The sequence below is a fragment of the Sabethes cyaneus genome, chromosome 3 (assembly GCF_943734655.1).
Source record: "Sabethes cyaneus chromosome 3, idSabCyanKW18_F2, whole genome shotgun sequence".
In the NCBI taxonomy this organism is placed as follows: domain Eukaryota; kingdom Metazoa; phylum Arthropoda; class Insecta; order Diptera; family Culicidae; genus Sabethes; species Sabethes cyaneus.
This window is the reverse complement of record NC_071355.1, coordinates 226,001,547-226,017,757: the sequence shown is the minus strand read 5'-3', so window position 1 is coordinate 226,017,757 and position 16,211 is coordinate 226,001,547. Positions and strand designations below refer to the sequence as shown.

Below are 16,211 nucleotides of genomic sequence, written 5' to 3'. Positions count from 1 at the left end.
TTTCCATATTTGAAAAAGGCACATTTTTGTTAAGGTAGGTATACAAATTGAACCGAAAATTAATACGAAAATGTAGAAATATTACAACAGCACATCACGTCACAACCATCAACAAGCAATTGATTTATTTTCTCTGCAGGATTACGCCTCACCAATCAATCCCAGAGTTAGAAAAATCGGTTTTCTATTGTGTACCAACTGTTGTGCACCTGAGCGTTAAAGTGCAGTTTCCTGTTTGCGGTTTGCGTTGTTGGTATAAACGCTATTCGAAATTTTAACTCTCAATAACTCCAAACCAAAAAAAAAACAACTCAACTGCAGCTCGATCGCCATGCAACTGCACATCGCTGCCACACGATGATGCCGCGGCGCGGTGCGGCGCAAAGTCAGACCCGAATTCATTTCCTCTCTGAATTCGACATGCATTGTTCGTCACGAGCAACAATGAATGCCACAGCAACAATGATGGGGAAAAAAAGCTGCAACACAAAGAATAATGGAAAAGCTGCGTTTTCCATGTCGTTCCACTTCGGTAGCCTGGTCTACTAGCTGCTTCTCCCTTCATGTTCACTTCACCACCGGCAGTTCGCTTTCCTCTCCTACGGTTCAATATATTATCATGGATTGTGCAGTGCGAAGAAAGGAATTTTCTCAACTTATTTTCCATCTACACTCTAGTAAGGAGAACAATGATGTTATTCTTCGGTACAATACAAAAAATTTTCCCTCTTCCTCCCGGTCGCCAGACAGTTGAAGGAGAAAAAATTCACTATGTGTTCTATTTTCAATTCGTCGGGCGGAACACAACCCGCTCCTTGACTGCCTTATTTTGGAAGGCTTTCTGCATCTTCCTCAGCCTTCCCTTCCAGCCGTGTTATCACCGAAGTACTCGACGTTGTCGCCTTTTTTCCATTCAATCGGATAGATTCCGTTATCAGCTTCGCTGTCGCTAGCTTTTTGCTCCCATCGTCGCTGCTGCTCGCCGCGGTCGTGAATTCTCATCCGTTTGTTTTCCAGATTGAGTGGATTTCCATGTTGTCAGAACGGTTGGAGGAATTCGTTCCGGGTTCGGCTACCATGGCTGCCAGGCGCCTGACGAAGGGCACACCACACCAGCATGAGCAGCTTTAGGGCGGCTTTATCATAGCGATTCTGCGGGCGTTGCATTTCTTTTTTATTTTCTTCTTTCGTTTCCCCCGGATATCCTGCATCGTCGAGACTCTGCTGGTATGGCACTTCATTTTTGCTTCCAATAACGGCAATCAACTGAACGGGATCCCTTCTTCCGTCCTGTGGTGGTCTTTTCATTACGGAAAGTGGTAAGTATATATATAGGTACGAAGGTTATTACTTTGTGTGCTAGTAAGGTATTTCATAAAGCCTGGTTTTTTTGGCGCGAACCTTTGAACGTTTGATTTACTCTTTCTTAGTTCGCTATAGAGAAAGTAATGAACGAGCATAAAAATTATTGATCTACAAGGCATTTATTTGTGTCTAACTTTCAACTGTTGCGAAATCAGAGTGATATAAACTATAGTGCGGCGTCATATTTCCTATTAACCATTAATCGTTTCTCGTTTAACCCATTATGACCCAGCGTATGATATATCATACCTCGTCTTCAAAACCTGTTTACTGCTGAATTTCAACAGTTAGCATTGTTAATATATCACTACAAGAGAGATAAGACATCAATCTGATGTGTGTGTGATATTATTTGTCAGTTTTTGTCATTTCATCTGTATTTTCAACAGTGCAAAGTTGGGACAAATGGCGGAAAAAAAGTTGAAAAAATGGCGAAAAAATGTTTGTCTCCAAAACGCATGAAAAAGTCTACATTTAGTGACGAAACATTACCTGACATGTAAATTAGTGTTTATATGTAAAGTCTATCACAAAATTTGATAAGAAATCTGTAAAAAACTTTGTAACTTGTTGGTTTGAAACTGAGCCTATAAAATATTTAACCTGCGATATTTTGGCCTTGAAAGCATTCCAAATGACGATTTTGCGTTTCCCGACACATTCGAGCCATTATATAATAGATTACAGAGTTTCACTTCATTTGGTCCAAATTTAGGTATACCCGGGTCATAATGGGTTAATAACATGGTTTTCCAATTTTCTCAGAATGTAAGTATTGAAATGCATTAATGCTTGTGAATAAAGAGGTCCTGATTTCAGAAATAAGATGAGTGAATTTCCCAGCACAGGCTGGGAAGTGTGAAATTCGGTTAGAAGAACATTTAGAACAACATATAAAATGAAATAAAAAAAGCACGGGTAATTTATTTACCACCAAAATTCCAAAAACCAAAATTCTGAACAACAACATCAAAATTTATGTAAAGGCAACTGGGACAGTTTATTTGTGAACAATTTTGTTTACACGTGCATTATTTAAAAAAAAGGGGGAGGTGTGATATACGCACTTCGTTGCCCGAAATTAAACATCAGATAGTAAAATCACTTTTCGACTTTTGGGTCAACGCGTGTTGATAACTGCCAGTATTTGGTGATCTCCTAAGCTTCTCAGCACTTGGGCTTGGGTCTGAAGCTGGTTTAGAATAGTTTGAGTACATATTACGAAGCTTAGCCTACCAAGGGATAGGCCTGGTGTTTAAGTCTACCTAAGCGCTAAGTCCATATGTGAAGCGTGGAAAAGCAGGAATGGTCCGATCACTTTGACACAGTTTTGACTCATACCATCTCAACCAAGCAAAATTTGTTAAAAGTTAGATAGGAGACATTGGCAGAACTGGTTATTGTAGAGACATTGGCCGAACTGGCTAGGCTGCAGTGTAGGGCGGGGCATAAGTGCGATGTTTTAAGTTGTCATCAAATTTCGTGAGATATATAGAAGGACAACATAACATATTTTATAGTAATGCAGTATGTCAATGTCTTCACATTCAACTATAAATCATCTGCGGTAATATTGTTTTGCAAAATAAATTCTTTTTTCTTCTGATCAAGTGCAGATTCGCACTTTTACCCCACTAGCGGGGCAAAAGTGCGAATACCGCGGGGCAAAAGTTCGAAGCTAGAATCCACGAAATTAGCCCAGCAGTAGCTAACAAAACCATATTATCTTCAATCTGCGTTATGTTTCCGTAAGGAATATTCTCAGTTTGCACCTTGTCTATTTTGCGCTGGTGTATTGTAGCGTCCGTTAGATCGAAACTTTTCCAAACGTTTGTTTTTTGTTTCATCAGCGAAAATACATTGTTTTTCTTCTGCCAACATCTGTAGAGCACACAGTTTTCTACAGATCTTTCATTTCTAGTATCTGTAATATAGTGTCTAAAGCTGTATATAATTAGCTATACATTTTTGCCTCGTCCATGAATCGCACTTTTGCCCCGTTCGTGAATCGAACTTTTACCCCGCTAGGCGCTTGACGGGGTTAGATTAAATTACGGAAAAGCGAAATATATTTTGTAAATTATTTTCGCCGTATTTTCAAAACAGATATGTGAGTGATGTAAAACGCTGCTACAAATTTTTAACAAGTAATTTCCTCCTGTTGATATCGTATTTGCCGTATAACTAAAAATTACATCAAAACCGCCCTAAAATAACATTTACACATAACTCAGCAACTATGCTTCGTAAGTAATCAAAGTTTACGTTAGATTCAGACTGTCAAAGTAGGTACCCATCCATGCCAATGTAGAAAATTTACTCGGAATCTGCACCGATAAATCATGGAATCGCACTTTTACCCATCCGTACTCTATCTTTTGTATTTATACGGCTGCTTCCCCGTTAGTAACCAAATTAACCAACGGGGTAGCAGCATTGTAGCACTATAAATACGAAACATACAGCCAGATCTATTATGCACTCAGTGCACCTATTTTTCTTATTTAACTGTAACACCTCAACCAAGAAAAATTCGAAAATGTTATGTATGGGCTATTAATAGAGTCCATTATTATCCATAAGATTGCTGAACTAAGTATTGCACTATCTTAAGTATTTACGGCGCACTCTCAGTTCACACTGGGTGGTACGCAGAGAGCGCTCTTGGTGCACAGTTAAATAAGCAAAATAGGTGCAATGAGCAGGGCAGCCCTGCATACAGCAAAGCTTTATTCAGCAGTATTGTAGATGATAACTAGGTGTATAAATGTCCCGCGTATATTTTTTCAAATTTTGCTTGGCTAAGACGATACTTCTAAATAAATCAAAAATGAGTCAAAGTGATTAAACCATCCCTGTTCAAAAGGTACATGTGTCAGATTAGGTAAGAGAAGGAAGATTGAGAGAAAGGTGAAGAAAAGGAGAAGCGAGTGAAGTAGATCTCCGAGAAAGAGACGGCGAGAACGAGAAAGAGTGACCGCACAGAGAAAGCGCAAGAAACAAAAAGACATAATGCTAGAAAAAAAACAAGAGAGAGCAATAAAAAATCAGAGGAGTTGTTTACAAGACATGACCGCATGGTTGACGTAGGACTAAGTTGTTCTGGTTATTGCACGATTTTTGTATACGGATGACACTGGTTCACCAAATAGAAGCCTGTGACTGTAAAGTTATCGAAAAATTTCATACGAACAGACGCTGAAAGCATCAGATAGAAATTCATGCAAAATCCTTAGCAACTGGAATTCATTACCTGCAAACTAATGGTCAATCATTACTTAACCGCTTACATGCAGTCGAAACGTAATGAGAGTAAACAACTTGAGCCTTGGGTAATGGTAATTCCATTTAGAAGTTTGTTCAATTGTTTGCCATTACGGATGATCAGCTGCAAATGAGATGAGATGTCTTCTTGTTGTCACGCGCAGTATGCCTGACTGTACCGAAACTTCAGGAATGGTGATAATGGATTGCCTATTGGTGCACCTTTCAACTGTTTGTAGGCGTTTGCTCTGTTTCCTCTAAATGTGAAGTAATTGTTCTCCATACACAAACGCGTCAGCTTAAAGTGATCTCCCCCCTTTTTCCTCCATGCGTTGTCCCCTTTGTATATACACATATAGCATCTACTCACCAATTACCTCCTATAAAAACTGTAAAATTGCTTTGACTAATTTAGTTCTAATCTCATTTTGACGTAGGACTACGTATTTGTTTACTATACTGGGACTGGGTAGCACTTTGTGAAAACGAAAATAGAAGTGTAACGTTTGGATGAAAGATTTCAAATGCTCATAACTACTAAACTACTGAACGAAACTGAACAATTTATATGTCGTTGGATAGATAAAATGACCAGCAATTTATAGGGGGGTAAGAGAGCAATTTTAAGGGGGCGTAAGAGGGGGGGCTGCTATACAAATGAAACACAAATTTCTTCAAAACTCGAAAACTAATCAAGCAAATGGAACCAAATTTGGCATATGGGGGTTTCAGAAGGCAAATTTTTTTTCTATGGTGAATTGAGACCCCTTCCCTCTTTAAGGAGGGGGGCTCCCATACAAATAATTTTCAAATTTCCTCATAATTCAAAAACTGATCAAGCAATAGAAATCAAATTTCGCATGTGGGGATTTTTGGAGGTAAGCATTTTTTCTATGGTATACTGAGACCCCTTCCCCTTCTAAGAGGGGGGGCTTCCATACAAATGAAATACAAATTTCTTCATAACTCTAGAACTAAACAAGCAAATGGAACCAAATTTGGCATGTGGGGGTTTTTGGAGGCATGAATTTATTTTATGATGGTTTGAGACCTCTCACCCCTGTGGTAAGAAGATAAGGACTCTCGTACAAATAAAACAGAAATTTTTGCGAATGTGCCATTTTTCTGCTATGTAACAAGCGGTAAGATGTGAAAGTAAACTAGTAAAAGCTTCTCGTAGCAAAAGACTAAAACGACGTCGCTAACCTACGTGCCTGTTGCCATTCATGTCAAAAGAGAAGCCCATTCGATTGGAACGTCATATTTGCGATGAACGTGCTTTGGCTTTAATGTTATTTGTAACCAATGGCCCTTTTAAAGGCCACAAGCGTTAAAGTAAGACTATTGAAACATGTCAAGCTACACATAATCATATTTAATACAATAATCTGTCGGCTGGTCGTTCATTACTATTTCAACCTTTATGATGCACTCAAGTGATTTTTAAAAGAAATGTCTATGTCTCGATGGTTGCCGGCGTTGTACTTATGAATGCCCGTTCACGTATTTTCAAAGCCATTGCAAGCCAAACCATTGCATTCAATGAAGAATTGAATCTGAATATTTCGCTCTTCTCTTTTAAACATTCACTTAAACAATGGCACTCACAGATTCTTATAAACGTACGTATGCCAGAAATGCAGTTAACATTAGTCTTTGATTTAATGATCTTACATAGTCCTACGTCACCCTTTCGTACAACCCGTAGGTCTGAATACCTTGTAGTTTTTTTTTTCGTTTTACTGATACTGACTTTTTCGCGGTCAAACGTAAACTCTATTTTGATTAAAGCAGAGGAGCGTTTGGTGCGAAAAATGTTAGACTGAATACTGGGCAAGTTTCGATCTGCGGCTAAAAATATATTGGGTTTAGTTCGTGGCAGTGGGACTCCAACCCACAATTTCTCGATTAGTACTCGAGTGCTACACGCATTTAAACTATATCACACCCATGTATTAATTAGTCTCAGATCTAGTTTTGTCCTACCAGTCCAAGCGTTGGAGGGGCCTTTAAATTACGTAACGTTAACTAAACCTCCCCCAACCATTGAATAAAACTCGGACAATCCGTTTATTTTTATAAACTTAAGAAACGCATCGATTCTATCATTCATATCAAAACTGTTAGCCTCTAACTGCTCAGTGGGGGAGGGGGGGGGGGTTTGAGAGGAATTTATGTTGCTTACACCGGTACAGTCACAACAATGCTTACCCAAGTAGCACACTTTTGGCACTTCTAGTTGCAGCAACTTATTTATGACTGAAATTAGTCATATATCGGTTACCACAACTGTTTTGTAACAACTGTGCTAGTAGGGTATTATCACCACGTAACTCGCGCGAACACAGAAACGGATATCGAAACAATATGCAAAGTTTAACCAAGAGAAAAACCAGTTCAATTGCTGCTGTTGAAAGGCTAAATAAAATAGAAAAAGCAAAATTCTCAAAAGAAACCAAAAGAACAGGACTGAATACTCCTTTCGAGTTCGGTAAGCGGAAATCAGGGAAGTTAGTGGCGGATAATATTGCTTAAACCCAGAGTTATAATCACTATTACAATTTTTATTGTTCCCTATCCCGAGAATTCTCACGGCCTTATTAAGTTTACTTGCGCGCATTCGTTTTGGTGTACTAGAGGGGCTAGCCGTTGCTCCTTCTTCTCTGCGGTCTTCCCTCACCGCCGGCAATGGTCAAGCCGGTAGGACTAGGCTGGACTAAGCAGCCGAAGCACACGAATCCACCAGGGGCTGTACTTCCTGGCCACCGAATTATTGACGTTCCGGTGATGAATGGTTCTACACCTTGAACGATGTTCGTAGCTTCGTGGTCGTAATTTTAGATGCGGATGCGGTGTTCTTGTGTTGCACTTTTGGTGACTGTCGAAGAAACGGTCCAAATTTCTGGAACCAAAACACAAAAGGCCCCTCAAGGACCTACGAGCGCATTAGATATCTCACCGTACTAGCCCTACACCTATTTCCCCGTACACCAGCATTTTTATTTAAAAATGTTTACCTTTTGTTTTTTGCTACTAACAATCACTTGTCTTCTCGGATATTGGATTACATTGTACTATCACAATAGCTATACTTAACAAACATACTTTTACAATAATATTCTTTTAAAATTGCACAATTAACTTTGACTTACTTTTGAATTTGAACAAAACAACATTATCTTCCGTCACAATTTAATTTTAAAACTGTACAACTTTAAAAAAATCACCGTCGCGCACCTGTGTTTTCTTTTGGATTGCAAGAAAGAATAAAGCTTCATTTTACGGATTGGCCTTTTTAAAGCTTTTCTAGTTTAAAAGCGGGATATCCGAAGCTTCCCGATTTTAAACAACCTATTGAATTGGCAACAATCCTCTTGGCTAGCACCCTGTGGTATTGAACACCGTGTTCGTATTTATCGACGTATCTGTGGGCGTATTAGTGTCTGAGTGGTCCGTCCATCCATGGACTTGGAGGGTTACCACCCTTACAGTTGCAAATCGGGGTGGTGATAGTAAGCAAAGTTTTCGTACTGAGTGACCGTTCCGCCTAGAAGGCTTGGAATGTTATCACCCATATAGGTGACTGTATGCCGTCTCGGTAAAGTTATCCCGCCTGAGTGACCCTTCCATCTAGCAGATTTGGAGTGTTATCACCCACACAGTTGATAGCTTATCCGAGGCTGGTTGTTAGCAATGAGAGACATTCGCATCAGAGAAAACTTTCCCCTGTAAACCATCCCTCCGTCCAGAAGACTTGGAGGGCTATCGTTCACACAGCCGACAGCTTACTCAGATGTGGACTTAGGGCTTTAGGATTAAGGAAATTCGAGCAGGTTGAGATCTTAGATTGGCAAAGCTAATTATTTAAAATTTGTAACCGAAAGGTTACAAAACCACTTTTATCAGAATGTCAATTCTGGATTCAAATCAAACTGTATGATTTGAATGTTTATAAATGAGTTTGATCAAGTAAAATCGAGGCTTAAAACATAGATTTTCACAGTTGAAACAGTAATTAGGCATCATCCCATGTTGCATGTTGGGCTCAAATGGTTTTCAACTGATGGTCAGATTTGTGTAGCAAAAAAAAAATCCATATTTTTTTAATTTGATAATTTTGTTACGTAACTCTTCTCGGGACTCCCCCTCCCCAAACAAAAAGTAACGCACGTTCGACCTGCTCCCTCCCCTATGTGCGTTACGTAATTTGTGCACGAAGGCTTAGTGATGCTCATGAGTTACGATGAAATATCAGTTCCTATCCGGGTGAATTTGTTTCAACATCGGATAATTTTTGCTTTTCGTGTGCTTCTCTTCTTCAAGAACTTTTACGTAGGCTGTCGGTGTCATTCTGATGGTTTGCGTTAGCTTCGCTTGCTGCGTAGCTATACTGACAGCACTGCGGAGAGATAGCCCTTGTTTTATTTCAACACATTTCAGGTACAATTTTATTCCGTCCCATTTTTCATATTTTTCCATTACGCAGCCAAACCTTTTCGTCGATTATTATTGCTGTGGTATACAATGAGAGGTTAATGGGTAGATGGCAGTTTGTCACTATTTTTATGATAGACAACGTAAATTGAGAATTGTCCGTGTAAGTTGCGCTACTCACTAGTTCCTACTGATTCGAAGGTTGGATCATGGCTGCCCTACACTTTGTTCACTGATTTTGCTTGAATAACTGTATTATCTCATCCAAGAAAAATTAGAAAAAGTTTTGCATGGGGTATTTACAGAGCTTATTAATATGTATAAAATTGCCAAATTAAGTACTGCGCTATTAAATGTAACTGCCTTTTTACACTTGTTGGTGCACAAAGAGCGCTCTTTGCATAGCACTCAGTGTAAGCCGAGAGTACTCGATTAATAAAATAGATAGAGCAAAACTTTATTTGACAATTTTGTAGATAATTATTAAAAATTAGAAAAAGTTTTGCATGGGGTATTTACAGAGCTTATTAATATGTATAAAATTGCCAAATTAAGTACTGCGCTATTAAATGTAACTGCCTTTTTACACTTGTTGGTGCACAAAGAGCGCTCTTTGCATAGCACTCAGTGTAAGCCGAGAGTACTCGATTAATAAAATAGATAGAGCAAAACTTTATTTGACAATTTTGTAGATAATTATAAGGACTTATAGACTGTAGGATCGACACGAATTGTAAGTGGACTGTATTCGAAAGGGACTCAGCGTTATACAAAAAAAAAAACACGTCCGAACGCGTGAGCTTCTCTTACACTAACTGAATTTTATTTTCCTTCGGTTGGCAACAATGAAAAATTAGTACACTGTAATAAATTTTTGATATAAAATAAACAGAGGGTTGTACATTCTCCCGGCCTTGGAATGGTAACATTTCAAAAATCGTCATCTCCATCTAATGGTAACAAACAAATGTTCTTTACTGCACGTTTAATAGTTGAGTCCTTTGTCGCCAAAGTAACGACCCGCACGTTGCCATCCCTTCCAGGATGCAGTTGAGTAATTCGTCCCTTAATCCATTTTAACGGTGGCAAATTATCGTCTACGACAAGTACCAGTGCTCCCAGCTTAAAGTGAGTAACCTTGAAGTCACGTTGCCGACGCTGCAATTCTTGAAGATAGTCTGTTGACCAAACACGCCAAAACTTCTGCCTTAAATCTTGAACTATCTGCCATCGCGAGAGTCGTCCAACCTTTACTTGTGAATATAATGGTTCGTTTATAGCTTGAAACTCCTTGCCTATAAGGAAGTGTGCCGGAGTGATAGCTGTCATGTCAGTTGGATCGTTCGATGATGGTGTTAATGGTCGTGAGTTCAACGTTGCTTCTATTTGCGTTAATACGGTATAAAATTCCTCATAAGACAGATTGTGCTCTGCTAGTATCGGTCGTAAATGCGTTTTTACTGATTTTACTCCAGCTTCCCACATACCGCCAAAATGGGGACTTCGCGGCGGTATGAAAGACCAGTCTATTTGTCGTTGAGCACAAAATTCATTCAGTTTTTTCTGATGAGGATCGGATCGAAACAATTCCGCCAAACGACCCAATTCGTTGTTCGCACCCACAAAATTAGTTGCGTTGTCCGACAGAATTTTTTGTGGCAGGCCTCGTCGACTAACGAAACGTTGTAGAGCGGCTATAAAGCCGTCGGTGGACAAACCCGAAACTGCCTCCAAATGTAAAGCATGTGTTGCCATACACACAAATACGCACACATAACCTTTCGTTGACAGAGCCTTTCTCACAGATGTCGACGCCTTTAGAGTAAACGGCCCGGCGAAATCAATTCCTACTGTTGCGAAGGCGAAGGTTCCCTGAACTCTACACTCTGGTAGATCCCCCATTAATTGAGTGGCGCGTTTGGGACGTAACCGGTAACATTGTACACATTTATGTATAATGTTTCGAATAACATTTTTTGCTCTCATTGGCCAGAATTGCTGTCTCACTATCGCTAATAGTCCTCTTTGACCAATATGCATATTACTCTTGTGTAAATAACGAATTAAGCTGATTGTTACTGGATGATCATGTGGTAACAGTAATTGATGTTTACTGTCGAATGGTATCGAAGCATTACGAATACGACCTCCGACACGAAGAGTACCGTCATTTGGATCAATAAATGGATGAAGACAGTTAAGTGGGTGTTTAAATTCATTTTCCTCTTCAATTTGTTGAAATATCAAAGCAAAACATTCTTTCTGAATTAAACGAACAATCAAAAGCAAAGCTCTTCTCATTTCATCAGCTGTCGGTAACCCCTTAGTAAGTTGCTTCCTCCCGCTTTTGATATAATCACCAAAACGAACAACGTAGGCCATGGCTCTTTGTAGAATTGAGAAACGACTAACGCTGTCAAAAATATTCATTCGCTCTCTGGGCACTGTGCAAAGCATTGATATTTTTCTCATCTCTGGAAGAACTTCGTTGGCTATTGTATGTGGCTGTGGAATTTCATAATCATCTTTACGGAGAATTTGTGGACCATTCCACCAAACATCGTGACCGCGAAGTAGATTTGGTTGAATGCCTCGCGATATAACATCCGCTGGATTAGATTTCGATGGAATATATCGCCAACGGTAAGAATCAGTCAAAGCCCTTATTTCACTTACGCGATTCCTTACATACACAAGTAGAGTGTCCAACGGTTTTTCAAGCCAGCTTAAAACAATTGTCGAATCACTCCATAAAACTATAGATGAAAAACTCATCTCCAAAGCAGTCGTTATTTTCGTTGTTAACCTCGACAATAACAACGCAGCCTCTAACTCGGCACGCGGTGTGGTAATTTGCTTTTGATTTTCAATTTTCTTTGGCAAGATGCGAGATTTGCTACACACCAATTTCATTTCAGCTGTTCCATCGCTCAGTATAGACCGCACGTACAGGCAAGCGCCGTATGCAAGATCGGAAGCATCTGCAAACCCGTGTAATTCGACAACGGCTGGCTTAGCAGCAAGTATCAAACGTGGTATTTGTACTCCATTCAACTCTTGAAGACGTGTGCAAAAATCAAACCAAAGTACAGTAAAACTTTCTGGAACAGAATCATCCCATTTTAAATCTAGCGCCCATAGCTCTCTCATAATAAGTTTAGCGGCTGTTACTACTGGGCCTATAAACCCCAGCGGATCAAATATTCTGCTTATTTCGCTCAAGATTATTCTTTTTGTTACAGGCAACTTTTCATTCGTACGTGACTCAGGGATGCGGATCGCGAAATTGTCACTTTCCGCGTCCCATGAAATTCCGAGGGTTTTCATCAGCGAGTTTATAACCAGATCATCGTCAGCATCGACCCGCTCTCTCTGATGTTCAGGAATACCTTCAAGCACCATTTTCGAATTTGAATATAATTTATGCACGTCGAAGCACCCACCGTGTAACAGGCCAACAACTTGCTCCAAAACTTCCTTTGATTCCTTAGGTGTATCTGCACCGAATAGTAAATCGTCGATGTAACAAGACTTGTAGATAACCTTCTGCGCAAGTGGAAACCGGTGTCCTTCGTTATCGGCCAACTGTTTAAGAGCCATTGTTGCTAAAAATGGCGAAGAAGAAAGACCGTATGTGACTGTTTTCAAGGCATACACCTTCAACGGTTGATCGCGGCTGGCTCTCCAAACAATACGCTGGTAGCAGGTATCCTCTTCATGTACGGCAATCTGCCGATACATTTTGGGTATATCGGCGCTAATTGCAATTCTAAAAGAGCGAAATCTAAGCAATATTGATATCAAATCATTTTGCACAGTCGGGCCGATCATTTGAGTGTCGTTGATAGATATTCCACTGGTAGATTCAGCCGAACCATCGAAAACGACGCGTAATTTTGTTGTTGTACTAGATGGTTTTAAAACGCAATGGTGAGGAAGAAAGAATGCTTCACCTGGAATTTCATCAGCAGAGGGTACAACTTCGGACATGTGACCCAAGTCCTCATATTCTTTCATGAAAGCTACATATTGCGATTTTATAGTCGGGTCTCGCTCGAGTCGACGTTCAACAGCCGAAAACCTCCGCTCAGCCATTAATCTAGATTCTCCCAAATATATCTTACGTTCGTTAAATGGCAGACGGACAATGAACCTGCCATTAACATCACGACGATGTGTCTCAAGGAAATGAGCTACACAGGTACTCCCACCATCATATTTAAGCGGTTCCTTTTCGTCAAAGGAATCAATATGCCAAAATCGTTCGAGCAACTTACCGATATCTTCTTCAGTGGCTACCGCACAAAGTGCATCACTTACACCCACTTCATTTGTCGGTATGATACCGCTGATGATCCAACCCAGTTGTGTTTCCTGTATTGCTGGCAAATGATCTGCGGAATGAAGCTGGCCGTGTTTAATCAGTTTGAAAAATAATCCAGAACCAACTAAAATATCCACTTGTCCGGGAACATTAAATTGAGGATCCGCAAGTTGCACACCATTTGGAATCTTGATTTCTGCTGTACTGAACGAAGACATGGGAAGATCACCTGTAATCCTTTTGACTACCAATAGTTCAAGCATAGGCGATTCGTAATCGCTAACCTTCGATTTAATTTTCGCGTACACCTTCGATCGTATAACCATCTGATTACCACCGATTCCAACGATCGTAAAATTTGCCTGTTTTCTTTTCAAACCAAGCTTTGAAACTACATCTTCTGTAATAAAATGTTTGTGCGAAGCCGAATCCAGCACTGCTCTGCACGAAACACTATTGTTGCCTGCTCCGCACACGAAAACAATTGCCGTTGCTAAAAGTGTATCCTGGTCGGTGTCCGCGTTGGAATACAAAACTGAGCTCGGGTTACTTGCGATAACATTTGTTGGTTCCTCCGTGGTAGCCTGAGTCTGATCCTCTACCTTTGCATCCTCTTTGGTGACAGACACTACGACAGATTGCTGTTCATCGTTATGCAGATAGGTGTGATGACGCTTACCGCAGCGCTTGCATGAACTTTGGGAGCGACATTTCCCAGTTACGTGTCCTCGCTCAAGGCAATTAAAGCACGAACCACTTTTGCGAAGTGAATTATACTTCTCATTCAAGCTTGCCTTTTTGAAGGCTTCACACTTCCAAATTTCGTGATCATTTTTGCAGTGTGTACACTTTTCTGAAACAGCAACTAAACTATGCATCTTCGTTTCAGACTTCACTGTTTGTCGAACCGTTTTCACAACATCAGAGGCTAGCTTGCTTGTCCTGCTTAATTTTTCATACACACGGCATCGTTCTTTGAGAAAATTCATGGTAGATTGATAATCAGGCAACTCATTATTTTTCTGTTCCAACTCCCAAGCCTTTCTTGTCTCAGCATCTAGTTTCTTCGTTAAAACGTTTAGCAAAATAACTTCACTCAATCCATTCACAGGTAGTTCGAGATTTTTCAGCGCGTCAATATTTTTCGTGCAGATATCAATGATTTTACGTAAACCCACTGCACTCTCTTTAATCATACTCGGTATATTGAAAATGGCTTCTATATGTCGATCGACTATCACTCGTTTATCCTCAAATCTCTCGCGTAACGTTTCCCAGGCCGCATCATAGTCATTGTTGTTTATGATGTCCTGGTCTATCACTCCAGCTGCTGCACCCACCAATGCGTTCCGTAAGTGGTATAACTTAATGGCAGGCGACTCTGCTTGATACCGTCCCATCACGTTTTCAAACATACTTTTAAAGGCGAACCAATTTTCATAGCTACCGTCGAAGGTAGGCAAGGGTGCTTTTAATGCAGGAGCGTATTGCTGAACGGCAACAGGATGGGTTTCACACTGAACGGATTCACTCTTCATGTTATGTTCAATTCTTTCAGTGATACGAACGAACAGTTCACTATACAAACTTTCAAAATTAATAAATTTTGTCTCTTCTTCGCCTTTCACTTTTTCACTAACATTAAGTCCGTAAATTTCATTTTGCAAGTCATTGTACTCGACGTATGAGCTTTCCAACATTTTGAGTTGCAATTGCAATAAGTGTTTGTTCGCAGCACTGTCAGGGAGTTCGAGTGCTGTTTGAATTCGCATCAATTTTCGTTCCACTGTGTCTTTCTTCAGCAAAAGCACTCTTAACTCTTCTTCAATTTTCCTTTCCATTTTATTTAATTTTTGTTGTTTCAATTGTTTAGTAATCGAAGGCACTGCGGGCTGCAGTGCTCTCGCTCCACTTTCCTCATCAGATCCGATTTCAGATTCGCCATCATTGTTCCGTTTTCCGATTGGCATTCTCGCAGTCGCCATTTTGTTTTTTCGTCACTCGTTTTCAATCGCACTAGCGCTCCGCTCTAGCGGTAGCAGATTTCTATGTTCAATGGCGTCGTTTTTTTTCGCAATTTCGCACATTCCACGCTAGGAATGTCGATCGATTTCACTTTTATTCACTACACATCCGGCTCGAAGGACCATAAATAATGTAGGATCGACACGAATTGTAAGTGGACTGTATTCGAAAGGGACTCAGCGTTATACAAAAAAAAAAAACACGTCCGAACGCGTGAGCTTCTCTTACACTAACTGAATTTTATTTTCCTTCGTTTGGCAACAATGAAAAATTAGTACACTGTAATAAATTTTTGATATAAAATAAACAGAGGGTTGTACACACCCATACATAATTTTTTCAAATGTAGCTTGGTTGAGGTAGTACGGCTAAATAAGTAAAATAAGTCCTCTTGATAGAGAAGAAATACCAAAACAAAAGTTAAGAAAACGTTTCAAGTTTGAGACCTTGGGTCATTCGTGACTTCTGTGAGGTTGTGATTTAAACTCGGATCCCCGGAGGCGCACATGCTAACCATTGCACCGGGATTGACCCCTAGGCATTTGATTTTAAAACCATGGAATAAACTTTACTAAGTACAGTAAACCAAACTGTACGATCACTTGACTCAATGAATCTGATAATAAACCAACTTTTTTAAAAGCTGTCTTTTATAGGTATTTCCATTCATACTACAACATTGAGTCAGTATCTGAGTATTTTATGAAAATTAAGATTTATTTTCGAAATTCCCTTACTTACCATAACGCATCAATCATCGCGGCTTTGCAATATACTTGAGCACCGTCATAGACTATTT

The 16,211-nt window shown here is 39.9% G+C and overlaps 1 protein-coding gene across 1 annotated transcript in view; it reads right to left on the bottom strand.

The window, feature by feature from the left end:
• The window catches only part of LOC128740802 (putative neural-cadherin 2), an 81,513-nt gene extending 66,426 nt beyond the window's left edge, over positions 1-15,087 (bottom strand). The window contains exon 1 of the mRNA XM_053836368.1: positions 12,324-15,087. Coding sequence (XP_053692343.1) covers positions 12,324-15,087 — 2,764 coding nt within the window. The remainder of the gene's footprint in view (positions 1-12,323) is intronic.
• Positions 15,088-16,211: the final 1,124 nt, after the last annotated feature.